The following is a 27,236-nucleotide window of genomic DNA, read 5'->3' on the forward strand; positions in this document are numbered from 1 at the left end:
GAGTGGAGGGGTACACTCAGACCCCTGCGTCCTCTTCCAGGAAACCCACATCCAGCAGGCTTCCCCATCCTCCAGCCTCCTGTGTGTGCAGGTAGGAATGGGTGAGGGGATTAGCACAGCATGGTGGGTGGGTGGGGACCCCTTTTGTAGATGCTGAACAGACAGTGCAGCCCTTCTTTTTGGAATGTGTGCACACTTAATACCCTTCGTCCTCAGCTCTGGGGCCTCAGTGACCACTCTAAGACAGCAACATAAAGGAGGCATTTAAGACCCTTACACTGCCCTTGTTCTGCCTTTATCACACCACAGTCTTTTATCAGTCTGTCCACATGGGGTCTGCTGGGTCATTCACAGACAACATGGTGTTGGGTGGACCTTTGGATTCTTCGAGCTGGGGGAAGCCTTATCCTAACTCCACAAGGCCGTCCTCCAAAAGTGGGCAGGTTCCTCATCTCCACTCAACATGGTCGTGGTTTTCTTGGGTTGGGGCAGCATGTCACATCTTTCAGTTACGTTGGGGGCCTAAAAAAGATTGGGAACCACTGTGTTAGTTAACTGTCCTTAGGGTAAAGCCCTAAAAAGGTCAAATCATGTAGCAGCCTCTTTACGGGGATGCTCACCCGTAGTGACACTGATGATTGACATTAATGAGTGACATTGAAATCAAGACAACTGGGACATTCAAATTAAGTGACAGTACTTGTCTCTCCTGTGACTTACTGTGCCAGGTATCTTCACCTCTGTCATCTTCGGGGATTTTTTAAAAAATGTATTCATTTATTTGTCTTTTTAAAATTAAATTATAACTGTGTACATTAATGCATTTATGGGGTAACAATGTGCTGATTTTATATACAATTTGGATTGCTTACATCAAACTGGTTAACATGGCCTTCACCTAACTTACTTAATTGTTGTGTTAAGACATTTATACTCTACTTGTAATAGATGTGACATGTACCTTTGCAATATGCACAGTAGGTGAGGTCCCACTGATTACCCTCCCCAGGGATTTTTACCGAAGATGAGAATATTTGAGGCTTAGAGATACTGCCTTTCTCTGGGTCCCCTGGGGTGGAGTGGAGCAGGGATTCTAGCCTCGATGTGCTTGAATTCAGAGCTTTATGCTCTCTGCAGCTGTCTTGGCTGGCTCCTCTTTCCATGCCTTCCCTTAATTAAATGACAAGTCGTAATGAGGGCTGGTGACAGTGGGGCTTGTGCAGCTCATCCAGCCCTGGAGGGCATATGTGACACCAAAGGGCCAGCGGTGGGCAGAGGAAGGGTGAAGATCATCCCTAACAGGTGCAGACCCCCCTCTCCAACCTTCTCCCCACCCCAAAGCACCATGTACGTGCTACATGCGCGCTTACGCTGGTGCACTTTCTCATTCAGTCCTCCCCGACCTCCTGAGCCAGCTTCTGTCGTTATCCTCATTTTATAAGGGAAGGGCCAGAGGTCCAGGGCGGTTAGACGTCCTGACTTAAAAACCCCGCTGGACAACGGTGAGGCTGGAATCTGATCGCAGATCTGCCCCTGCCACACCATGCTGCCTCCCTTCCTGTGGGGCCAGCCCTTTGCACCTTCACTGGGCCACGTCCCAGGACCGGGGTTGGTCTGTTCTCTCCCTCCCAGATGCTGCCTCCCACTGGGTGCTGCTGCTGGGAACATACTCACAGCTCTGCCTGTTGCTGTTTTTCCTTCTCAGTGTCCTGGGTTCCCTCCTGCTGCTTGGATTCCAGCTCGTCTGCCCACAGCCCTTCACTGAACACAGGATGGTAAGCCATGCCGATGGAGGTTTCTTTTTCTTCCTGAGGGGCTGGGGTCACTTTAGTCACTGCCCTGAGCTTTGTTTTATTTGGAGGTGAGTCTGTTTCTGAGAGGAAGCACCATTTACAGACTACTCACTGGTCCTCTAATCCTTCTTAAATCCCTGGAGCTTAAACATGTAGCTGGTGCCTGGAGTCAGGCTTTGATTGAGAGCAGTGCTGGCTTCGCAGCCTGTGTCTGTTGGAATGGACAGTTAAAGTCAGCAAGAAGACTCTGCAAAGCACGGGCAGGGCTTAGGGAACCCCCTAGTGATGGTGGAGCACAGGTGGGTTTTACCTTCTCCAGGAGATGGGAGGATTAGAGAGCAAGAGTGACATAGGGAACCGTGACCCTTGGTGGAGGGACACAGCCACTATAAACTGGTGGCCAGGCAGGGAGGGAGCTGGAAAATAAGAACTTGGCCCTCTTCCCTTCTACTCTTCATCTCCTGCTGGGGATGCCCTGTGGCCAAACCCAACCAGAACAGGAAGACCTTGCTTGATGCAGTCCCCAAGGCCAGCCTCCTGGGCTGCGGAGCTGGGTGGAGAAGGGTAGAGGGAGTGTCTGGAGGGGCACATGAACAGTGTTGAGCCTACTTCCCTTTAGGCTGTATGTGTTTTTAGTAAATGAACTACCCACTGTTGCCTAAACAAGCCTGGTCCTGCCCTGCACAGAGCACGTGCTTGATCCATGATGCCTTAGAAACAGATGTGTGATGGGACTCTGAGAAAGTCCCTGAAAGCCCTTTCTGCCACACAGGAGCTCCTTGGGTTTACCTGTACTGAAGTTCCGACTCCTGAGAGGGGATCAGCCATTGGCATCTAAGCTTGACTGAACCGTTTGGCCACTTTCCTGACAGTGTTTTCATGGGAGGGAAGATGTTAGTAGAGAAGGGGGCCGAGAAAAGAGAGGACATGCCTGGTTTTAACTGGATATGCCCTTCTTGGGAGCAGATCTTGGTGTTCTTGTCTGATTAGTCTAATTTCTTTAATGTTCTGGTGCTATTTTTCTGGGCCAGGTAGAAACCTTGGTTGGACTTTATGTCCCACTAGGGTGTCAGCTCCATGCAGGTGGCATTTCAGGGGCCATATTCTTCACTGCCATATTCTTAGCTCCTAGAACTCAGCCTGAATGACTGAGTAGAAAACTGGGCCAAAGTCCGAGCAACATTTCAATGGATTCACTTGGAAATTTACACCCTCTCCATTGCATTATACCCATTCAAATTTCAAGACTCAGAAAGGACAGCTGTCTATTTTTACTATTCAATTATATTATTTTAACAAAATAATTACACAAAAAAATTTAAAATGATATGATTTATTAATGTTTAGAATTATTGGAGTGGCTAATCCTAATAGTTGAATCCATTTACCCATGTTCTGCTTGTTGTTGCTCAAATAGATTATCATAACTGAAAATCTTTTATAAGTGATTGATTTACTTTGCTGTTTCTCTTGATTTTTCAAGTTCATGTATGTGGAACCTGAGCCAGAAGTTCCCAAATAGGTATTACCCTTGTTTTTCTTAAAGTATATGTTCTAAGAAATGGAAAAAAGTGTTTATGAATTAATTATCTAAGAAAAATTTATCGACACATTGTAAATGTACACATTTATGGGATATAATTTGATGTTTTGATTCATGTATGTATATTGTACCATGTGTAGTGATCCATTTAAGGTATTCAGCATATCAATCACTTCATGCATTTATCGTATCTTTGTGGTGAGAATATTCAAAAGCCTCTCTTCTAGCTATTTTGTAATATACAATATTTATAATAGAACACTAGAATGTATTCTTCCTGTCTTATTGTGACTCTGTACTGGTTGACCAATCTAACCTGGCCCCATCTTCTCCCTCCCCCCCCAGTCTCTGGTAAGCACTGTTCTCCTTTCTGCTTCTGTGATACCAACTCTCTTTTTTTGTACAGATTCCACAGGAGTGAGATGGTATGGTATTTGCCTGTTTGTCTTTCTGTGTCTGGCTTATTTCATTTAATATGATGCCCTCCGGGTCTGTCAATGTTATAGCAAATAACAGAATTTTATTTTTTTTTAACTGGACAAATGGTATTTCCATTGTTCACTTTATCCATTAATCTGTTTTTGGACACCTGGCAACTGTGAGTACAGATGTCTCTTCAACATACTTATTCCAGTAGTGGGATTTCTGGGTCATATTGTAGTTCTGTGTTTTTCATAGTGGCTGTACTAATTTATCCCACCAACTGTGTGTAAGTGTTCCCTCTTCTCCACATCCTTGTCAATACTTGCTTTCTTTTCTCTTTTTGATAATAGCCATTCTAACTGGAGTGAGGTAATGTCTCATTGTGACTTTGATTTGCATTTCCCTGAGGATGAGTGATGTTATCATTTTTTATATACTTGTTGGCAATTTGTATGTCTTCTTTTGAGAAATGTCTGTTATAATCTTTAGTCCATTTTAAAAATTGAGGTTTTTTTTTTGTTATTGGGTTAAGTCCTTTATATATTCTGGATGAATACCTTGCATTTGTAGTTTGCAAATGTTTTTATCCCATTCTGTAGGTTTTCTCTTCATTTTGTGTTTCATGTAATCTAATTTGTCTATTTTTTCTTTTGTTTGTTTTTGGGTTTTTTTTTGTAGAGACAGAGTCTCACTTTATCACCCTTGGTAGAGTGCTATGGCATCACAGCTCACAGCAACCTCCAACTCTTGGGTTTAGGCGATTCTCTTGCCTCAGCCTCCCGAGTAGCTGGGACTTCAGGTGCCCACCACAACGTCCGGCTATTTTTTGTTGCAGTTTGGCCAGGGCTGGGTTTGAACCCACCACCCTTGGTATATGGGGCCGGCGCCCCACTCACTGAGCCACAGGCGCCGCCCTATTTTTTCTTTTGTTGCCTATGGTTTTGAAGTTTTATTTAAAAAAAAAAAAAGTGCCTCACCCAGCAAAATGTTGTAAAGCATTTCCCATATTTTCTTCTAGTAGTTTCATAGCTTTTGGTTTTACATTTAACATATTAATCCATTTTGAGTTGATTTTTTGTATATGGGGAGGGGTATGGGTCTAGTTTCATTCTTCTGCAGGTGGGTGTCCAGCACCATTTATTGAAGAGACTTCCTTTTCCCTAAGTTGAGTTCTTGGCACCTTTGTTGAAAATAAGTAGGCTGTAGATATATGACTTTATTTCTGTATTCTCTATTCTGTCTCATTGGTTTCCATGTCTGGTTTATGCCAGCACCATACTTTTTTGGTTAGCATAGATTTATAGCATATTTTGAAGTCAAGTAGGGTGATACCTCCAGTTTTGTTCTTTTCGCTTAGTATTTTTGTTACTATTTGGGGTCTTTTGTGGTTTCATATGAATTTTAGGATTGCTTTTTCTATTTCTGTGAAAAGTGTTAATTGATATTTTGATAGGAATTGTATTAAATATGTAAATTGCTTTAGTTAGTGTGGTCATTTAAACAATACTATTTTTTCCAACTCATAGATATCTTTTCATTTATTTGTGTCTTCTTCAGTTCATCAATCTTTCACTTCCTGGGTTAAGTTTATTCTTGGGTAACTTTTTTTTTTGTAGCTATTATAAATGGATTCTTTTCTTAATTTCTTTTTCACATAGTTTGCAATTGCCATACAGATATGCTATTGATTTTTGTATGTTGATTTTGTATCCTGTGATTCTGTGGAAATCATTTATTGGTTCTAATAGTTTTTTGTGGCATCTATAAGGATTTCTGTCTATAAGATCATATTATGACAAACAGGGACATTTTGACTTCTTCCTTTCCAGTGGGGGTGCCTTTTATGTCTTTCTTTTTCCTAATTGTTCTGGTTAGGACTTTCAGTACTATGTCGTATTGAAGTAGTGAAAGTGGGCATCCTTGTCTTGTTCCTTAGCTTAGTACCCTGTTTTCCTGAAAATAAGACAGTGTCTTATTTTAAGGTGTGCTCCCAAAGATGTGCTAGGTTTTATTTTTAGGGGACGTCTTATCTTTCCTGTAAGTAGGTCTTATTTTCAGAGGATGTCTTATTTTGGGGAAAACAGGGTATATAATGTATTCTTTTCTGTACACATTGCTCCACATATGTTAGCTATGGGTTTGGCATATGTGACCTTTAGTGTGTTGAGGTACATACCTTCTCTACCTAATTTGTTGAGAGTTTTTATCATGAAGGAATGTCGAATTTTGATAAATACTTTTTCTCCATCTATTGAAATGTTCGTATGGTTTTTTCTTTCCTTTTTTTTTTTTTTAATGTGATGTATCACAATTATTGATTTGCATATGTGGAACCATCCTTGCATTCCTGGAATGAATCCCACTTGATCATAGTGAATGATCTTTTAAGTGTGCTGTTGAATTCTGTTTACTAGTATCTTGTTGAGCATTTTTACATCTATTTTCATCAGGCCTATAGTTTTCTTTATTTGTTGTGTTTTTCTATGGTTTTGGAATCAAGATAATGCTGTTCTCATAAAATAAGTTTGGAAGTATGTTACCCCTTTAATTTCTGGTACAGTCTTATGAGAATTGGTATTAGTTCCTCTTTGCCTTTTTGGTAGAATTGAGCAGTAAAGCCATTAGGTCCGTTTTTTTTTTTTAATGAAAGACTTTTTTTTTTAAACTGATTTGATTTCCTCACTTGTTATTGATCTCTTTGATTTCCTGTTTCTTCATAATTTAATCTTGGTAGATTGTATGTATATGGTAATTATATCTATTTCTTTTCTGTTTTCAAATTTGTTGGTGTATAGGTGCTCATGCAGTCACTTATGGTCCTTTGTATTTCTGTGATAGTAGTTGTAATGTCTTCTTTTTCACCTCTAATTTCATTTATTTATCATTTTTCTTTTTTTTTCTTATTTTACCTAAAGTTTCGTCAATTGTGTTTATCTTTTCAAAATACCAAGTCTTAATTTTATTGGTCTTGTGAACTTTTTTCAGTCTCTATTTTATTTCTGCTCCCAGCTTTATTATTTCTTTCTACCATTTTGGGGTTTAGTTTGTTCTTATTTTTCTAGTTGCTTGAGTTGCACAGTCAGGTTGTTTACTAGAAATTTTTATTCTTTTTTGATGTAAGTGTTTACTGTTATGAACTTCCTTCTTGTTAATGCTTTTTCTGTGTCCCATAGGCTTTGGTATGATGTGTTTCCATTCTTGTTTTTCTCAGAAAATTTCAAATTTTCCTTTTAATTTCTTCATTGACTTATTGGTTATTTTGGAGCATGCTTAATTTTCAGGTATTTGTAAGATTTCTGAACTTTTTCTTATTGATTTCTTGTTTTATACCATTATGGTTTGAAAAGGTACTTGATATGACTTCTGTCTTTTTTATATTGTTAAGGTTTGTTTTGTAGCCTAATATATTACCTGACCTGGGGTATGTTTCATATGCAGTTGAAAAGAATGTATATTTTGCAGCACTCAAATGGAATGTTCTCTAAATGTCTATTAGGTCCATTTGGTCTATGGCATAGTTTAAATTCAGTGTTTCTTTATTGAGTTTTTTTTTTTTTGAGACAGAGTCTCACTATACTACCCTCAGTAGAGTGCTGTGGTGTCACAGCTCACAGCAACCTCTAACTCTGGGCTTAAGCAATTCTCTTGCCTCATCCTCCCAAGAAGCTGGGACCACAGGTGTCTGCCACAATGCTGGGCTATTTTTTTTGTTTGCAGATGCCATTGTTGTTTAGCTGGCCTGGGCTGGGCTTAAACCTGCCAGCCTCAGTGTATGTGGCTGGTGCTGTAACCACAGTGCTGTGGGCGCCAACCCTCTTTATTGATTTTTGATGGTCTGTTAAGGATTGTTCAAAGTAGAGTGTTGAAATTTCCTACTATTATTCTTTGCAGTTTGTCTCTCTCTTAAATCTAGTAATATTTGGTTTTATATATACTTGGATGCTCTGGTGTTAGGTACATGTATATTTACAAATATTATTTCTTCTTGTTGAAATCAACCCTTTATCATCAAATAATGATCTTCTTTGTATTATTTTTACAGTTTTTGACTTAAAATCTATTTTATCTGATGTAAGTATGGCCACTTATGCTTGTTTTTGGTTTCTGTTTGCATGGAATATCTTTTCTACCCCTTCACTTTCAGTCTATGTTTGTCTTTAGCAGTGTGATGAGTCTCTTAAGGCAGCATATAGTTGGGTCTTGTTTTGTTTTATTAATCCATCAAGCCACTCTATATAGTTTGATTGGAGAATTTAATCCACTTACATTCACCGTTGTTGTTGATAGGTAGGGTCTTACTGCCTGCCATTTTTTTTAACCCCAATTAATTATTTTCTGTTTTTTTCTTTTTTCTTACAGATACTTTGTTTCTTTCTTCCTCTCTTATTGTTTACCTGTATGGTTTGGTGGAAGCTCTTTCTTATTTGTGTATCTACCACAATTTATGTGTGGTTACCACAAGGCTAACATAAAGAGTCTTATAGTCATATTAGACTATTTTAAGTTGATAACAACTTAACGTTAGTTGCATAAAAAAAATTCTAGACTTTTTTCCTCCCCTCCATAATCTGTATTTTGAATGCCTTACTTTACATTTTTATCTTTTATGTTTCTTAGTCACTAATTGTAGCTGTTGATATTTTTGACATTTTGGACTTTAAACCCTTATACTAGAGCAGTGGTTCTCAACCTTCCTAATGCTACGGCCCTTTAATACAATTTCGGTGGGTCGCAACCCACAGGTTGAGAACCGCTGTACTAGAGGGTTGAAAGATACACATAGCACCATTACAGCACTGGGATATTTTGAGTATGATCATAGACTTACTTAGACTGGTGAGTTATAAGTATTTATATGATAGTAATTATCATTTTTTCATTTCCAGTTACAGCACTTTCTTAAGTATTTCTTGTAAAGTCAGCCTAGAGGTGATGAATTCTGTTTTTTCTGGTCTGAGAAGGTCTTTATTTCTCCTTTGTTTCTGAACAAGCTTTTCCAGAAATAGTATTCTGGCTGACAACTTTTTTCTTTCAGAACTTTGGATGTATCATCCCATTCTCTTCTGGCCTATAAGGTTTCTGCTGAAAAAAAAAAAATGCTGACAGTTTAATCGAGATTCCCTTATATGTGGTTTGACATCTTTATCTTGTAGCTTTTAGAATTTGTTCTTTGACTTTTGACATTTTGGTTATAAAGTGCCTTAGGGAGGATTTTCTCTTTTTCATATTAATGATATTGGGAACCTTTCCTCAATCTGGATGTCCACATCTCTTCCAAGATTTGGAAAGATTTCTGCTAATTTTTTGTTAAATAAATTTTCTGTGCCATTCACCATTTCTTTTCCTCTGGGTTCCTCTAATGTGAATACTTATTTGCTTAATGGTGTTCCACAAGTCCTGCAGGCTTTCTTCATTTTGTAAAAATTCTCTTTTATTTATTTATTTTTCTTTTTGGCCTCTGACTGTGTTATTTCAAAGACCTGCCTTAAAGTTCTGAAATTCTTTCTTTTGATTGATCTAGTCTGTTGTTGAAGCTCTTGATTGTATTTTTTACTTCATTCACTGACTTCTTTAGCTTTAAGATTTCTATTTGGTCCTTTTTTATGATATCTCTCTCTGTTGAATTTCTCATTCAGATCATGAATTATTTTCCTGATTTCCTTGTATTATTTGTCTGTATTTGCATTAAGTTTCCTTAAGATCATTATTTTGAATCCCTTTCCAGGCATTTCATAAATGTCCTTTTCTTTGGGGTCTGTCAATGGATAGTTATTGATATTCCTTACAGAGTGTCATTTTTCCTTGCTTTTTCATGTTTCTTGAATCCCTATGTTGATGTCTGTTAATCTAGTGAAACAATCACTTTTTTAAAATTTTATGAAAGTGGCTTTTTCCTGAAAATGGATCCTTAGGTGTTGGTTGGGAATGGTGCATTACATTCTGTTCTGGATGGGCTCAGTAACATAGTACCATACAGATTCTTTAACTGTAATCTTTGCCTGTATTTTCTGTGATTGTCTCAGTGGACTAGGCTGCAGGAGTTTGTGATGGCAATGGCATGGTTTTTCTGTGGCAGGAGTGCTGGATTGGTTGTTGAGCCAAATGCATGCTAGTATGGTGGTTCAGCAGCCTGCTGGTGGGCTTTCCAGGATGGCAGGGTCACTTCTATGCTGTTAGTCTGTGACCATTAGTCTGTGGTATGGAGTGGTAAGTGGGTGGCTGTGTGGGGTTTTCTCAGGTGGGTGGGGCTACCTCTAGTCTTACTATCAGGCCAGGGTTTGGCATGTGTGTTGAGTGGGTCTCTCTCTACAGGAGCAGGTCTATCTCTAGGCCAGTTGTTGGACTTGGGGTGGGGTGAGTGACTGTGCCAACCTTTCCTTGGAGGGGTGGTATCAGGGTCATTTCTTCACTGGCTATTGGACTGGGGGCAGGTTGGGTAGCTTTCTAATACGGTGGGGCCACCACCAGGGCAGCTGTCACACTGCAGGTTAGTAGCCAGGCAGCTTCACAGGGCTTTCCTACTGTGCAGCAGGTTTATCTGTTTTCCTAAAGTATAGGGTACCTTGTGGGTTCAGATGTTGGGGTCTTGGTTGTTTCTTTGTGCCTACATACCAGGCAACCAGGGTTATTGGTGCTGTGGGGATCTGTATGAATATAGTAAAATGATGGCAGAGCCTCAGAGGTAGGGGTGGTCAGTGGTTACCAAGTCCCATTGCAGAAGGCATTCTAGCTGGGGATCTAGTTTCACGATGGCACCATGGTCATGGAGGTGGGAGGCGGGTACCAAAGTGGATTCTTCTGTAGGGCAGTGTAGCTGTACAGACTCCTGGCAACTGTCCCCACTGAATTCTGGGCTTGAGGACTTGGGTACCCTTTTGCAGCCATGACTGCTGGTTTCTGTGGTGGTGATGTGAATATCCAGGGATCTACAGCTTACCTTTTCCCCAAAAGATGAAGTACCCCTTGGCTCTGAGCCAACGGCAGACTGTGGCAGAGGCAGGATGCCTTGCTGCCCTCTCTATGGTACTATCCTGAGCTTCCATGCTCCACAGGGGCTTTGTTGCTCCCCTGGTCCTCTCCAGTGTACTTCCTTGGTAACTGCAGTTGAAAATAGTTGTTTATTTGTTGTTTGTGTCTCTTTTTGTAGAGGGAAACAAGCACCAGGCAACTCTAAGTTAGCCTTCTTACTGCTGTCATGCTGTAAGTTATTTTGGGCTGTTGAATTAAAAAATTGAACAAATAGTATTACATCTTGAGATATGGTACCTCCTTGTCAAAGTATTATTAACAACTTTGCAGCAGAATGATAGATTAAAATACTTTTTCCAAAATCGTTTATAGATTCCTTTACTTGCACAACAATATATTTTAGAACAGTGCTTAAATGTAATAAATACATTCATTATGGCTGCCATGATCATTGCCATTTACCCAAGAAAGGGTTCAGTGCTTCTTTGGGGGTAGATTTCTTTTTGAAATTTTATCAGAGCTTTGCAGAACTGTGGCTGTCACGCTGGTTCTGGTTCTTAAATTCTTAACAGCAGAAGCAGCACTGGGTGGTAGCTGCACTCATTTATTCCAGCAAGATGTGAAATACAGACAGTGCTTTTTAAAGCAGGGGACAGCATTTTTTAAAATAAAGGGCTACTGTCCCATAATAGTATAGAAAAAGAGGATCCTGATGCAGAGTGTAAGTAGCTCTTTCCAGATGTTTCTCTGAAGAAGTTCTCCTCTTGTTCCTGTAATATGAATAATATCACAAAGGATTGTCCAACTTCTATTATTGCTAATTAAAGATAATTGGCAAACAACTATATTTTTGAAACTTATGTGGCTTCAATTGTGGATAGGTGAGACCAAGAGAAGGGAAAACATGACTAAGACTTAATAATAAAAACAATAAGTTGTTAGTAACGGAAAATATGTAGATTGTAGAAAGATTTTACATCAATAAAACTGATGTAAACTGATGTACTGTCTGCCTAACATTCACTAAGCAAGTTGCTTTCCAAGTCATAATGTATATGGTAAACATACTATATATAGGAAAGATTGTGGGCCAGGTGTAGAGGCTCATCTCAGCACTTTGGGAGGCTAAATGGGAAGACTATTTGAGGCCAGGAGTTTGAGATCAACCTGGGCAACAGAGCAAGACTTTGTCTTTACAAAAAATGTAAAAATTGGCTTGGTGCCTGTAACTCAGTGGTTAGGGCATTGGCCACATGCACCGGGGCTGGTGGGTTTGATCCTGGCCTGGGCCTGCTAAACAACAATGACAACAACAACAAAAAATAGCCAGGCTTTGTGGCAGACACCTGTAGTCCCAGCTACTTGGGAGGCTAAGGCAAGATAATGGTTAAATCCCAAGAGTTTTAGGTTGCTGTGAGCTGTGACACTATGGCACTCTACCCAGGGTGACAGCTTGAGACTCTTGTCTCAGGAAAAAAAAAAAAAGTAAAAATTAGCTGGTGCGTGGGAACCTACCTGCAGTCCTAACTTATTCCATTTTTTTTTTCTTTTAGACAGTACCATGGCATCATTGCTTATAGCAACCTCAAACTCTTAGGCTTGAGCAATCATCTTGTCTTAGACTCCTCAGTAGCAGTCCTAGTTTCTTGAGAGGCTGAAGCAGGAGGATCACTTGAGTCCAGGAGTTTGAGGCTGCTGTGAGCTAAGATGTCACTGTACTCTAGCCAAGGCAACAAAGTGAGACTCTTGTCACACACACACAAAGAGAGAAAGAGAGATTGACTCCTTTAGTTCCATAAATGGTAAAACCTACATATACTTCATATACTGTAATCACAACTGCTCAACATTTTTCTTATTAACTTTTAAAATTAAAAATGCTTGTTTTTATTATAGAGAATTTAGAAAACAATGAAAACTAGAAGAAGGAAATACAAGCTCACTGCTAGGGCCACCAGCCAAAGGAACTGCTCTTCAACCTGTTATTTATAGAAACTTTCGAAGAGAACAGAGACACTCCAGAATGAAGTGTAATGAAGTAAAATATTTGTTTTGCTAACTGATAAGCCGGTCACATTGTGAACAGTAGAGGAACTCGTGATGGGTCACAGCCACTATTAGTGCAGTACAGTGTGCAACTGATAACTTCCAATTACCTCTCGACAATGTCTCACCGTTGGACATTGGTCAGAAAGCCTACAGAACGGCAAAAAGGAGTTTTAGGCTACATGAAGCTTTTCAAATTATTTTCACTGTATTTAAGAAGAAGAATTGAGAAAACAGTAATGCTTCTTGAGGAAAACATAATATCTTCATAATTTGAGGCAGGCAAAAATGTTTTAAGACACAAAGAGAGTACTAACCATAAAATAATTGTGCTACATTAAAACTGAGGATTAAAAGAAAATCAAAACATGCCATAGAAAGAATGAACAGATAAACTATTGGCAGGGGAAGTCACTAACAACAATATATTTGATAAAAGATTTTAATCCAGAATATGTAAAGAACCCCTACAAATCATTAAGAAAAAAATTAAGCCATCTAGTTTAAAGATGGACAGAGCACTTACACAGGCAGTTGATATGAGGGGCTATCCAAATGCCCAATAGGCATATGAAAAGGTGCTCAATCAAAACCCTTAGTCCTTAAGGAGATACAAATTAAATCTCAATGTGACCCCACCAGAATGGCTAAACTGAGAATACCAACCATGGGTGAGGATATGGAGCCGTTAGAACTCTCATGTATTGCTGATGGGAGTTTAAAATGGTAAATTACTTTGAAAATCTGTCAACATACCTGACTACTCTACTCCTACCTATTAACCCAAGAGAAATGAGAACATATATCCACTCAAACACATGTATAATAAAGTTAATAGCTGTTTCATTTATTAAAAGTGGAAACATCCCAAAAGGCCATTAACAAAAGAATGGATAAATAAATTATAGTATATTCACATAAAAAAGCACCAAATGAGAATTAAAAAAAAAAAATTGTTTCCAGGCAAGATGGAGTACTAAGAATTGGACTTACTCTTATACCTGAAACAAAGACAAAGTGGCCAAAATAGAGCAACAGGGACGAGATTTACCCTCTCACTTGAAACAGCCTGAAATACCCAGATAACATGTATGAAATAATGTTGTTCAAAACCCTATACTTAATGGCAGTAAAAGACAGTTCTCTCTCAGAGACAGGAAACAAACAAAGTGAGCCCTGAAATTTCCCCAGCTTACTGCCTTGAGAGTTTCCTGGTCTTGGTGCAAGGAAGGGGACTCCAGGAAAAACCTACTGTACTCCTTGAGTTAAGGAGTCAGACTTGCGAGGTGATGAGAGTCTACTGGACAGAGCACCAGACAGGAGAGAACTGCGTGGAAAGAAGACTGCAGTGCTCTGCAGGGGTGCTCTTCCCCAAGGACACAGGACAGGACTGATCACCACATGCATGTGGGGAAACAACCAGAGGCTGGAGAAGAATCATTTGAGAGAATGAAAGAGAACAGTGCTCACATTCATTCAGGACCAGGAACAGTGACAGTTCCAGTAGTTCCAGTAGCCAGACTTCAAAACTTCTAATCGAGGGAACATTGAATAAGATACTCAGGACTTAGCTCCACTGCACGGGAATAATTAACCCCAGACTCTGCACGCTTCTGGACCTAACAAAACATAAAAACAATACTGAAAAGACTGAACTATTTCTAAATAGCTTAACTATATCCTAGTGTAACAAAGCTCTAAAGCAGCGGTTCTCAACCTGTGGGTCGCAACTCACAGGAACTGTATTAAAGGGCAGCGGCATTAGGAAGGTTGAGAACCACTGCTCTAAAGTATAGGAGTATAAAAATATCCAGCACCCAATAAGGTAAAATTCAAGATGTCCAGCATTTAGTTAAAAATTATTCGGTATGCACAGAAACAGACAGATATTGACATTATTCTCCATGGTGAGGAGAAGAATCAATCAATAAAACCATCTCAGAACTGGCACATATTTTAGAATTAAAAGTTATTAAAACTGTATTCCATAAATTCAAATAATGAAGTATAAGCATGGAAGTTAAACACTCAAACTTCTGGAGATGGAAATGACAAGGTCTGAGATCAAAACTCTACTGGATGGGATTAATGGTAGATTAAACACTGCAGAAGAAAAGATAAGCAAACTTGAAGATATACACATAACAATAGAAACTTTCCAAAATAAAAAACAGAAAGAAAAACATTTTTTAAGGATGAATAGAGCATCAGGGAGCTCTGACAACTTCAGCTAGACTAATAATATGCAATTAGAGTAGTAAAAGGAAAAGAGATGGAGGAGACAGAAAAAAATATTTGTAGAAATAGTATCAGAAAATTTTCCAAATTTGATGAAAACTGTGAAACCAAGAATATTAATTAACTCCAGGCACTAGAAGCATGAAGAAAATGGCACCAAGTCACATCATAATCAAATTGCTTCAATCCACTGATAAAGTGAAAAAATTTAAAAGCCTCAAGAGAAAAAAATGATACATTATATACATAGGAACAAAATTAAGGATGACAGTTGATATCCTATCTCTTGTTATTCATGCAAATGAAGCAACATCTTTAAAGTACTGAAAGAATAAAACCATTAACCTAGAATTCTATACCCAACAACAATATCTTTCAAAAAGGAAGGTAAAATAAAGACATTTTCAAGCATAGAAATGCTATACCACACTCACCCTACAAGAATTGCTGAAGGAAGTTCTTTAGGCAAGAAAAAAAATATCAGATAGAAATATGGATTTACACAAAGGAATGACTGTGCTAGAAAAAATAACTATGTGGGCAAGTAAATAAGAATTTTTCTTCTTATTTACATACTTTAAAAGATTGACTCTTTAATTTTTTTTAATAAATCATAGCTGTATACATTAATGCATTTATGGGGTACAATGTGCTGGTTTTATATACAATTTGGAATACTTACATCAAACTGGTTAACATAACCTTCACCTCACTTACTTAATTATTATGTTAAGACATTTACACTTTACTCTTAATAGATTTGACATGTACCCTCGCAATATGCACCATAGGTGAGGTCCTGCTGATTAACCTCTCTCCACCAGGCCTCCTTCCTCCCCTCCCCTTACCGGCCTCTTTCCTCTTTCATCCTGGGCTGTATGTGTGTTTTATCTTTCGTATGAAAGTGTGGGTGATTATATATTGGTTTCATAATAGTACTGAGTACATTGGATATTTTTTCTTCCATTCTTGAGATACTTTACTAAGAAGAATGTGTTCCTGCTCCACCCATGTAAACATAAAAGATGTAAAGTCTCCATATTTTTTAAGGCTGCATAATATTCCATTCCATTTTATATGTATACCCCAATTTATTAATCCATTCATGAGTTGATGGGCACTTGGGCTTCTTCCATCACTTGGCAATTATGAATTGGGCATATCATCTAACTCCAGTACGAGTAGCCCACATAACAAAATCCCCAAACTATAGACGTTGGCATGGATGTGGAGAAAAGGGAACACTTCTGCACTGCTGGTGGGAATGCAAACTAATACGTTCGTTTTGGAAAGAAGTTTGAAGATCACTTAGGGATCTAAAAATAGATCCCTCTACTAGATATATATCCAGAAGACCAAAAATCACTTTATAACAAAGATATTTGCACCAGAATGTTTATTGCAACTCAATTCATAATTGCCAAGATTGACTCTTTAAATAAAAATATTAAACATGTGTTTTGGAGTTCATAACATGTGTGAGTAAAATGTGTGACAATAATAGTATAAATGTCAGGAAAGGATAAATGGAAGAATAGTATTATAAGGGTCTGATATGTAAAATAGCATCATGTTACCTGAAGTTATACTATGATAAGTTAGAGTTGTAGGTTGTAAACCCTAAATCAGTCATCAAAATAACAAAATAACAAAATAATTGTTTTATTTCCTTTTTTGGGATGTGAATTAAAATTCACATCCCAAAAAAGGAAATAAAACAATTCCTAAAAATACTGAAATAGATGAATAAATGTACCATGTTTATAGTCAATTTAATTTTAATTTAAAATTAAAATTCACATCCCAAAAAAGGAAATAAAACAATTCCTAAAAATACTGAAATAGATGAATAAATGTACCATGTTTATAGTCAAGAAACTCAATATTGTTAAGATCCCCATTTTTGCCAAGTTGCTATATAGATTTAACACAATCCCATTAAAAGTCTCAGGAGAAGGTTTTGTAGAAATTGACCAGTTGATTAAAAATCTTTATGAAATTTATTCCCAAGCTGATATTGTCAAGAGTTTTTCCCACTGTTTTCTGGAGTTTTTATTATTTTGTGTCTTAAGTTTAAGTCTTTTATCCAGCATGAGTCAATTTTTGTAAGTGGTGAGAGATGCAGGTCTTCTACATGTGGCTAACCAGTTCTCCTAGCAGCATTTATTAAATGGGGATTCTTTCCCCCCATTTATGATTTGTTAGGTTTATCAAAGATCAAATGACAATAGGCAGCTGGGTTCATCTGTAGGTTCTCTATTCTATGTCTCTATTTTTGTGCCAGTACCATGCTGTTTTGGTCACTATAGCCTTGTAGTATAACCTGATGTCTGGTAATGTGTCTCCAGATTTGCTTTTATTTCTTAGAATTGCATTGGCTATTCAGGATTTTTCTGATTACATATGAAAGGAAATATTATTTTTTCAATTACTTGAATGGAGATTGCATTAAATCTGTAGATCACTTTGGGTAGTTCAGACATTTTTACAATGCTGATTCATTCTAGCCATGAGCATGGCATGTTCTTTCATTTGTTAACATCTTTTGCTATTTCTTGCTGGTGAGGCTGTGGAGAGTAGGGAATATATTTACTGTGTTGATGGGATTGCAGAGTATTTCAGCCCTGATGGAAAGAAGTATAGGGAATCCTAAAAGAGCTAAAAGTATCTACCCAGAAGAAAAAAAAGTCATTTTACCATAGGGAAATTTGGACTATAATGTTTATTGCAGGTCAATTCATAATTGCTAAGATGTGGAAACAGCCCAAGTGCCCATCAACCATGAATGGATTAATAAACTATGGTATAGGTTAGTATACATATTGGAATACTATTCAGCCCTAAAAAATATGGAGACTTTACATCTTTCGCATTTACTTGGATGGAGTTAAAGAACATTCTCCTTAGTAAAGTATCACAAGAATGGAAAAGCACATATTCAATACTAGTATGAATTGAATCAACTAGTAGATGAACAACTACATGCCCACATGAGAGAAAAACACAATTAATCTCAAGTTAGAGGGGAAGTGGGAGGGGAAAGAGATGAGGAGGGAGGGAGAACAGTAAGCTCTCACATAATGGGCACAAGGTAAGGTTATACAGAACACCTCCTGGGTAAAGGGCTCAACTACAACTTGGACTTTACCTAACAAATGTAACCAATTTAATCTAATCCTTTGTGCCCTCATATTAATCTGAAATAAAAAAAAATTAAAAAAAATCCCTATTGAAATATGGAGGATGTAGAATACTGAAAACAAATTTTAAAAAGAACAAAATTACCAGACTTACACTACATAATATTTATATCAAGATTGCATATTATTGGCATAAAGATAGAAAAATGGATAACTTAACAGAATAAAGAAATAGACCCACATTTATGTGGACAACTGATTTTTGGCAAGAGTGCCAAGGTAATTCAGTAGACAGAGGATAAGCTTTTCAACAAATGCAGGAACAATTGGATATCCATATGCAAAAAGTGAACTTTGATTCATATCTTGTATAATACAGGAAAATTAACCCAGCCTCAACAAACCAGCAGAAGAAGAAAATCACCTCAACATAATAAAGGCTATATATGAAAAATCCACACCACATATCAAACTCAATGTAGAAGACTAAATGCTTTCCCTTTAAGGCCAAGAACAAAACAAGGATACCTATTTTTGCCACATCTGTTCAACATGGTTCTGGAAGTTCTCCGTAGAGCAGTTAAGCAAGGAAAAGAAAGAAAAGGCATCCAAATTGAAAATGAAGGAGGAAAATTACCTTTGTTCACAGATAGTATGATCTTAATAGGTAGGAAAGAATCTTCAAAAAAATTGTTAGAATTAATGAAAGAATATGAATGAATTCAGCAAAATGGCAGGGTACAAATTCAACATGCAAAAATCAGCTGCATTTCTATTAAAAATGATCAATCCAAAAAGCAAATAAAGAAGACAATTCTATTTTCAATAGTATAAAAAAATACCAGGCAATTAACTTAAACAAGGAAGTGAAAGACATGTAACAATGAAAACTATAAAATATTGCTGAAAGAAATTTAAGACAGAAATATATATACAAAGGCACCCCATGTTCCAGGATTGGAAAATGTAACACTGTTAAGATGTCAGTACTGCCCAAAGTGATCTGTGGATTCAGTACAAATCCTATGAAAATATCAATGACATTTTTTTTTTCAGAAATAGAAAAAAAATTCTAAAATTTATGTGGAATCTCACAAGTCCTCAAATAGCCAAAAACAATCTTGAAAAAGAAGAACACTGCTGGAGAACTCACACTGTCTTATTTTAAAACTTACTACAAAGCTACAGTAATCAAAACCGTGTGGTGCTGGCACAAAGATAGACATATAAACGAATGGAATAGAATAGGGAACCCAGAAATAAATACTAGCAGATAGGGTCAAATGATTTTTAAGAAGTGTACGAGACTATTCAATGGGAAAAGACACCATATACAAAAATTAACTCAAAATGGATCAGACACCTAAATATTAGCCCTAAAACTATAAAACTCTTAGAAGAAAACATAGAACAACATCTTTCGTTTTGGCAGTGATTTCTTGGATGTGATACCAGAGGTGTAGGCAACAACAACAAAGAACAGACAAGTTTGACTTAATGAAAACTAAAATTTTGTGCTTCAAAAACACTGTCAACAGGGTATAGTGGCAAACCACAGAATGGGAGAAAACACTGGTAAATCATGTCTCTGATAAGTGATATCCAGAGTATGTAGAGAATTCTTAATACTCAACAAAACAAAACAAACAACCTAATTCATAAGGGGGCAAGGAAACTATACAAAGGACCAATAAGCGCATAAAAAGATGTTCAGTGTTTATGGGGGTCACGGGCAGGGGAGAAAGTGAGAATTGCCAAGGGGTATAAAGAATCTTTTGGTGTGATGGATGTGTGTATTATCTTGAGTGCGGTGATGGTTTTATGGGTGAATACATATGAGACAACATGCCATACTGTACACTTCCAGTATGAATAATTTATTATATGTGATACCTACAGCATCATTCCATTTATCTTTAGTTGAAGAATAGCTATAGATAAATTTTGGTGAAAATAAAATCAGAATAGTAGATACAAACAGAGGTTGAGAGGGCTACTTACTAGTGAGGGGCAAGAGGGAACATTCCAGGGTGTTACAAATATTCTAAATCTTGACTGACATGAGGGTTACTTGGGTGTCAGAAGGGTAAGAATTCGGACATTTACCATGAGCACCTCTTATGTATGGTACAACTCAATTAAAAAAAAAAAAAAGAAGGAAAGGAAAGAAGAAGGTAATACAGAAATGGCTTCTGTTGAAATGGCAATAGATGTCTCTGGACCAGCGTGACATCGTCCTTTGGGAGTGACTAGGAAACAAAGATGCTCTTCAAAGAACAGCATAGGGCATACTCTCATTAGAGCGTGTCCATCCCCAGAGCCCGTGCAAAATTGGAATCTGATTCTAAAACAGCCACTGTGTCTCTTCCAGCTGGTATTTGTCAAGCCTTCTGTTTGAAACAGCGTAACTGACTGCTTCTGAAAAATTAAAGAGTGTTTCTACTTAAGAAAAATGAAGAAATTAAAGTAAAAAGACCTTATTAAGAAAAGAATTCCAATGTTCACTAACTCATGCTGTGTTAAATCTCTTGGATTCAAAGCCAACGGCAGAGAAATCAAATTTGCCTCTATTAAAACCGGAGCAGTAAGCTTGGAAAGCCCTTTACAATGTTGCAGAGATAATCTTTAGCCTTTGGTTTGGAAATAATAGTGCGGTCCTGGCATCTTAGCCTGTTCCTTGTTTAGGGCCAGAATCCCCATTCAGATCTCTGATGCTTTTCTGAGGATGCTTGTTACCCACGGGTAGGGGGCATGAAGTGGAACAGCATGACAGACTCCGCCAGTGCTTACTGATTTCCTTGAATGTGGATAAGGGCTGCCTGCCCAGCACTTTGGGCCCTCCTTGTCCTCCTTTTCCGCTCTGGCTAACTTAACTGGAATTGGTGTTTCATTCTCCCAGCCTTGTGGTGTCTAGTAGGTCTCTCCTGCGAGGAGTCTGGGTCCTGGCCATCCATATGTGAACCTGGCGGCAGAAAGACCACAAAGAGGCCACAGTCACCCCTCTCCACATCAAGGCGCCTCTGCTTATGACTCCTCTTGTTAACTCTTGCCTGCCACATGTCCCTCCTCCCCTACATTGTAGAAGGACTTGTTCTCTTGTGGGGAAGGTCCACATCCAGAAATTAAATATGAAAAAAAACAGAAGAAGTTGAGTCACAGATTCTGTTTGCAGAAAATGCTGAGACCATCAGAAGAAGGTATCGTTGGGGATAAGGTAAGCTGGGGGAACTGGGGCAACCACTCCACATTTTTTTTGTGACAAAAAGCTGTATGTTGAGTTTTGAGTATCCCTTCTCTATCCTCTGCCCTAATTTCTTAAAGAACGTTTTTTGGTATTTAATTGCTACTAAGTTCAGGGGCAAAGAAACTTTGTTTTTATGTATGTAAATATTTCTTTTGTTCTAAGTGTTTTGCCTGTCTCACAGAAACCCTGCAAAGTCCCGGAGTATAAATTCCTTCCTTTGGAAGTTTCTGGTTCCATTTGTAACAATATTTAAAAATAAATACATTATAAATGTGTTATTATTGTCTGAGCAAACTCTACCCTGATTCTCATATCTCAAATGTGCTCTTATTACAAACAAGCCAAGTTATACACAGTAGATATTTTTGCATGTTTCAATCCTAACAAAGTGACTCAGGCTAAAATGGTTCAAAGAAAAATGAGTATTTTATGTGCTTTAATTTTTTTCTCAAAATTTCCATTCCTTCCCACACTAAACACACATAACCCAAATCATAAAATGGTGTTTTTTAAATAACTTATAAATTCCCCACTATGTTATGTTTCCAGGCCAGATTACAGTTAAAACAAAATTTTGACAGACAGAATAACTTATCACTTAGGCTATGTATCTTAGTCTTGGGGAAAAAATGAATCATAGTACAGTATTTGGGCCACTGTCCTTGTGTGTATGTTAGTGACCTATCTTCTCCTCCCAGGGAAGGTGTGATTTGGCAGAATTTGGCAAGTGGAGTCTTCAGATGCCAGCTGTCTTCCTTCCCTACTAAGATTGTATACCCCTTGGTTAGTCTGGAGAAAGAAAGCGAAACCAATGGTATTCTCTTGTATTGCTTCTTGTACATTTGATACATGTTCTTGCTTATGGCCATGAACATTTATTTCTCCCCATTAACTCATCAAACATGCTTCAAGTGCCTACTATGTGAACTTGGGCAGCAAGCCCAATTGCCTAGTTAATATCCAGTTATGCTGCTTAGTAATTCTGGACCTTGGGCAAGGTCCTGTGCCTCACTTTCCTCATTTGTAAAAGGGGGATGAAATAGTACCTATTATGTAGATTGTTTCAAGGGTTACATGAGTTATAGATAAGGAGTATAGGACATTGTCTGACTCATAGTAAATACTATGTAGGTGTTATTGTTGTTGCTGCTGTTGTGACAGATGCCAGCCCTGCTCTATAAGCTGGATACCTAATCATGCTTCTTTTCAAAGAACTTTCCTTCTAATGTATGGGTAGCATCTTTTACCCCAGTCTGATTTATGTACATCAGAGTTTCTCAGCCTTGGCACTGCTGGTTATGTGGGCCAGATGATTCTTTCTTGTGGGCTTGTCTTGTGTACTGTTGGAAGTTGAGCAGCGTTCTTGGTCTCTATCCATTAGATGTCAGGAAGATGCTATTCCAGTTGTAACAATAAAAATGTCTCCAGTCATGGCCAACTGTCCCCTGTTGGACAAAATTGCCCGCAGTTGAGAATCACCTATTTAATTTTGTAGGTCCTCCTGCAAGGCTGCACTGGGGCTCCCCTCTGCTTTCCAGGGAGGCTGCTGGTTACATGTTGTATTCTTTTCCTTAGGCTTATTTTTGAAGAAACATGTTACGTTTCTTCCTTAACCACATGTTCGGTAGTATGGGGTCATTTTTGCTGTCATACTAATGTCTCCTTTTCCAGTAGAAGGAGATGTCCTTTAAAGTATCTTCTTCCTTCTCAACTTCTTGGGCTTCTCTAGAAAGAGGAAGAAGGGATATGGTCTTCTTAGGATTTCTGTTTGGGTTGCCCTTGAAGACAAGCATCTCAGCCTTTTGATACTTAAGGAATTTACTGTTTATGACTACAGAGAAGCAGCGGTCCCAAGACCTCACATGTGGGGAATATTACCGTGCAAGATGGGCTAGCCATAGTCCTTGGTCCAGGTTTCCCACACCCTTGCTAAGGGTGAGCGCTAATGTTTAACACTGCTTAAACGCTTACCATGTGCCAGGGTCTGTGCTAAGCACTTTATGAGAATAGGCCTACTAATTCTTCATATTCACCCTCTGAGGCAGATTAATTTTTATCCCTGTTTCATAGATGAGCATACCTCACCTTGGAGACACTTAGTTCATTGTTACTAAGTGGTCAAAGCACAGACTCAGACTCAGGGGTCTGACTCTGAAGTCTTTCACCCTAATGATGTGTGTCGTCCCATCCACTCATGCAGAACCATCTCCCTTGGTTTCTAGAAAGGGGCAGCTCACTCCTTGGGATGTCCACGGTTTGTTTTCTAATTAAATTCAAGGTTCTACGTTCCATCCTGATCACATACACCTGTCCATCATTAGCCTCTTGCTGAGCTGAAATGTGATGAGAGTGGTTTTGTTTTGTTTTCATGGTTGTGATGTCACGACTGAGACCTGGTGGTCCCCTGCCCCCACCTCTTGGCTTTCTGTGTGCTGAACATTCTATTCATGTCTTCCCAGCCTTTAGGCTGATCTTGAGCTTCTGCTAACCGGCAAGTCTCCTGTGAGGTGTAAACCACCCTTAAAATGGATTAAAACGTTTGAGTTACGCTCATAGACCACAGAATGTATCTTGCTAGCACCAGGTTTTCTAATGTCTAAATTTCCCTAAGACCAGCCTCTAAAACTATTCATTCTATAAACTAAAAGTCATCACTTTTAAAAATGTGGAACGCTTCACAAATTTGCGTGTCATCCTTGCGCAGGGGCCATGCTAATCTTCTCTGTATCATTCCAATTTTAGTATATGTGCTACCGAAGTGAGCATGAAAAATGATCACTTTTAATACAGCTTCAGGTCTGTTGCAGACACAGGACTCTATAAGCCAAATATGAAGAACTCAGGGCTGAAAAAAGAGCTATACCTATAACTTAAAGGGCCTTTACTGGAATTTTATTGTATTGCAAATTATTCAAAATAAGTTGGCCATTGGGCACTGCAGTGTCTTTTCTCTCCATTACTTCAATAGTTTATGTTAAAAACTTATGATTTGGACCATAAATCCATATACAAGAAATCACCTGATTTCTTCTTGGCCCACCTTGCTTTCCTTTTGCAGGGGCCACATGGATCTGCTTTAATTTTCCACTTTGTATAACAACCCTTGGCCTTGAGAGCATTGTCCTTATACGCACGTAGATTAAAAAAAAAAAAAGTCAGCATCTGTGCCTAGCTGGGGCAGATGAGTCTCTTTTACGTGACCTGGCTCTGCCCAGGGTCAGGGATTATCAGCTGTGTGACCCGCTGTCATGGAAGAACAACCTCTGGGTCTCCACACCCCACTTCTGTTCTCCTTGCCCCTTGAGTGGCAGGGTCACTTAGTTCTGTAGTGCTTCCGTATGATTGGGGTGAGTAACTCAACCTCCAAGTGGTTGTTCAGTGACTTTGAGATTCATCTCAAGAGGGGAAGTAACAGCTGGGGCTCTCTGGGAACAGTAGTGGAGCCGGCAGGATCCACAGGGGTGATGAGTTCTCTCTTGGTCTTCCCAGGTGGGCTTCAAGGAGTTTTGAGCAAGTGATTCCATCTCTGTGACATTTGCTCTATCCCTCCCTGTGCCCTGAGAGCAGAGACTCTGTGTGGTTCAGGCCTGTATCTTCCAACCCTACTGCAGAGCCGAGGACCCTATAAACTCTAAACGGGGACAGCAGGGACTTTCTAGAGGCATCGCAGGTGATTAGTTATGTTTCCAATGAAAGCCTCTAAACTGCTTAGTGAAGGGTAAAGAATAAATAGTCCCACTTCTCAAGTTTCCATAATTAACTAGTCATCATGGATCTAAGCCCTTATATTTAGAGTTGGCAGGTGTTTGTTCTACTAGGAAAACCGTCTTGGCCTCAACTCCATGCAATTTTAGTTCACAGCGGGTGGGTACGCCGGAGAGCAGACCAGGGGTAGGGTTTTTTTCCCATCCATGGGGCATGCCCAGAGGGAAGCGGCCTTTTCAGCAGGGGAAGGCGGGTCGAGTGTGCAGCAGGACAGAAGAGCCCAGAGCTCTGATTGTGCCCCTTGTCCATGACTTCTCCTTTGCGTGGGCCGATCTTGACATTGAATGGCAGGAGGGCGAGGACTGCATTGAAGCCTCTGCTAACAGGCAGGGCCCTCCCTTCCTCTGCACCTTTTCTGCTCTGCTAAAGACTTTCTGGAAAATAGAGCAAAAACAATGAGGCAACCTCAAGGGTTGATGAGAAATGCATTCTCTCGACAGCCTTGATTACCCTGGCGCCTTTGTCCCCAGGCTGTGGTGAAGGGTATGGCTGTCAGGTGTTCCTCCCGGTGCAGGATAATCTGGACTGATTGACTCGTCCATTGTCCTTCTGCTGGAGCTAAAATCAAAACAGGAAAAGCTGCTTGGTGGGGATGGAGGGGAACTTGGTGGCCGAATGCTGTCACTTTACAGACATTGGACACAAGGCTCATTCTCTCTGAGAAACTTACATCCAAAGGCAGTGACTTTGAAAGGAGCGTGGTTGTGGAATTAGAGACAGATGCTTAGCTGGCCATGAGTAGATATTAAATTGTATTAAACTATGCAAACCACATTTCCCATGCAAGGCTGGTTTCAACCTTACATCAGCCCTTGGGCCGTATTTGCATTTCTATAGAGAACGAAATAAAAGCAGCATGTCACTTACTCATTTCTATTCATAACTGTGAGCTGTTATTATTCTAGCTCTTGTCTGCCCTGCACAGCATGGCCGGACGATCTTCCTAACCCTCCATCAAGAGCGAGGTTAGTTCCCAGCATTTCATTTTATTGGCTCACGTTTACAAGGCCCAGATGCCGAGAGGGACACAAGGAGACATAAGACAGGGGACTAATTTTAAGGTAACCAGACACCTTGCTTCATCTGGGACAATCCTTGCTTATGCTTGTTAGCCTGAAATCGTTATTAATAAGGTGTGTCCCAAGGTCGCTCATGAAGTTACCATACATAGGGAAAATGGGAAATTGTAGCTAAATGTATCTTTATTTATAAAATATTCATTATGAAATTTTACAAAATCCTAGCAAGATATTCTCTACATGTTGGCCACCTCTTTGTAAAATTTTGCAATGAATATTTTGTACATAAAGGTACATTTAGCTGCAATTTCCCTACGTGTGGTGACTTCATGGGTGACCATTGGGACACCCTGTAGTGCACCTTTTACTCCCCAAATATCAAAAATGATCCAGTTTTGACCATGAATGACACCCTACTCATGCCCATGGAGTGCTTATAAGAACAAAGGGCTGGAAAGGCTGGCAGTGAATACTGCAGTTTCAAAACAAGGCAGAGACTGGAGGCAGAGGAGTGTGTCTGTTTTGAGATGGAAGGGAGCTGCCAGTGCTGAGATTGACAGGGGGCTGGTGGTGACCATGCGGGCTCAGGCCTTGGCCTCGGCCTCAGAAGATAGGGACGCCAACAAAGGGGTAAGGAGGCGATGACGGTGTGGGAGCAGTGTGAGGAAAGGGGTGTGTCTCATGGCTCTCAGGGGTCCAGGTAGAGGGAGGTCCCCTCTGAGGACAGGAGAGAGGGGACTGGAGAGGTTGAGGGGGCAGGTCTGAAGGGGCTGGATGGCAGGTGGGGAACTCGTGTTCATCCTGGAGGCCAAAAGGTACTTGGCCAGTATACTCTGAACAGTCTTGGGATCAAACTGGTCCTGGTCTGGGACCGTCACCTACCAGCAGTTGCAGATAGAGGGTCACACTGTGGAGGCTGCCCCTGGACTCCACCATGACACCACCTGTTCTGCCGGCCCCTCTCCTGTGGCCTGCACAGCTTACTAGAGACTGAAAATGCTCACACGTGACAGGGCGAGGCGAATGAATGTTCTGGTGTCTTGCTCTCCCTCCAGC

At 39.4% G+C, this 27,236-nt stretch overlaps 1 protein-coding gene and 1 non-coding gene across 3 annotated transcripts in view; one reads left to right on the forward strand and one right to left on the reverse strand.

Moving 5' to 3' along the window:
* Positions 1 to 27,236, forward strand: part of THSD4 (thrombospondin type 1 domain containing 4) — a 640,675-nt gene that overhangs the window by 35,757 nt on the left and 577,682 nt on the right. For both annotated transcript variants that reach the window (XM_053594803.1, XM_053594804.1), the window contains exon 3: positions 1,706 to 1,775. In XM_053594803.1, the coding sequence (XP_053450778.1) occupies positions 1,706 to 1,775 (70 nt within the window). The remainder of the gene's footprint in view (positions 1 to 1,705; positions 1,776 to 27,236) is intronic.
* On the reverse strand, positions 24,056 to 24,162 carry LOC128589332 (U6 spliceosomal RNA). Its single transcript, XR_008380926.1, has one exon. It is a non-coding gene; the product is annotated as a U6 spliceosomal RNA (small nuclear RNA).

This window comes from Nycticebus coucang, chromosome 6 (genome assembly GCF_027406575.1).
Source record: "Nycticebus coucang isolate mNycCou1 chromosome 6, mNycCou1.pri, whole genome shotgun sequence".
NCBI classification, from domain to species: Eukaryota; Metazoa; Chordata; class Mammalia; order Primates; family Lorisidae; genus Nycticebus; species Nycticebus coucang.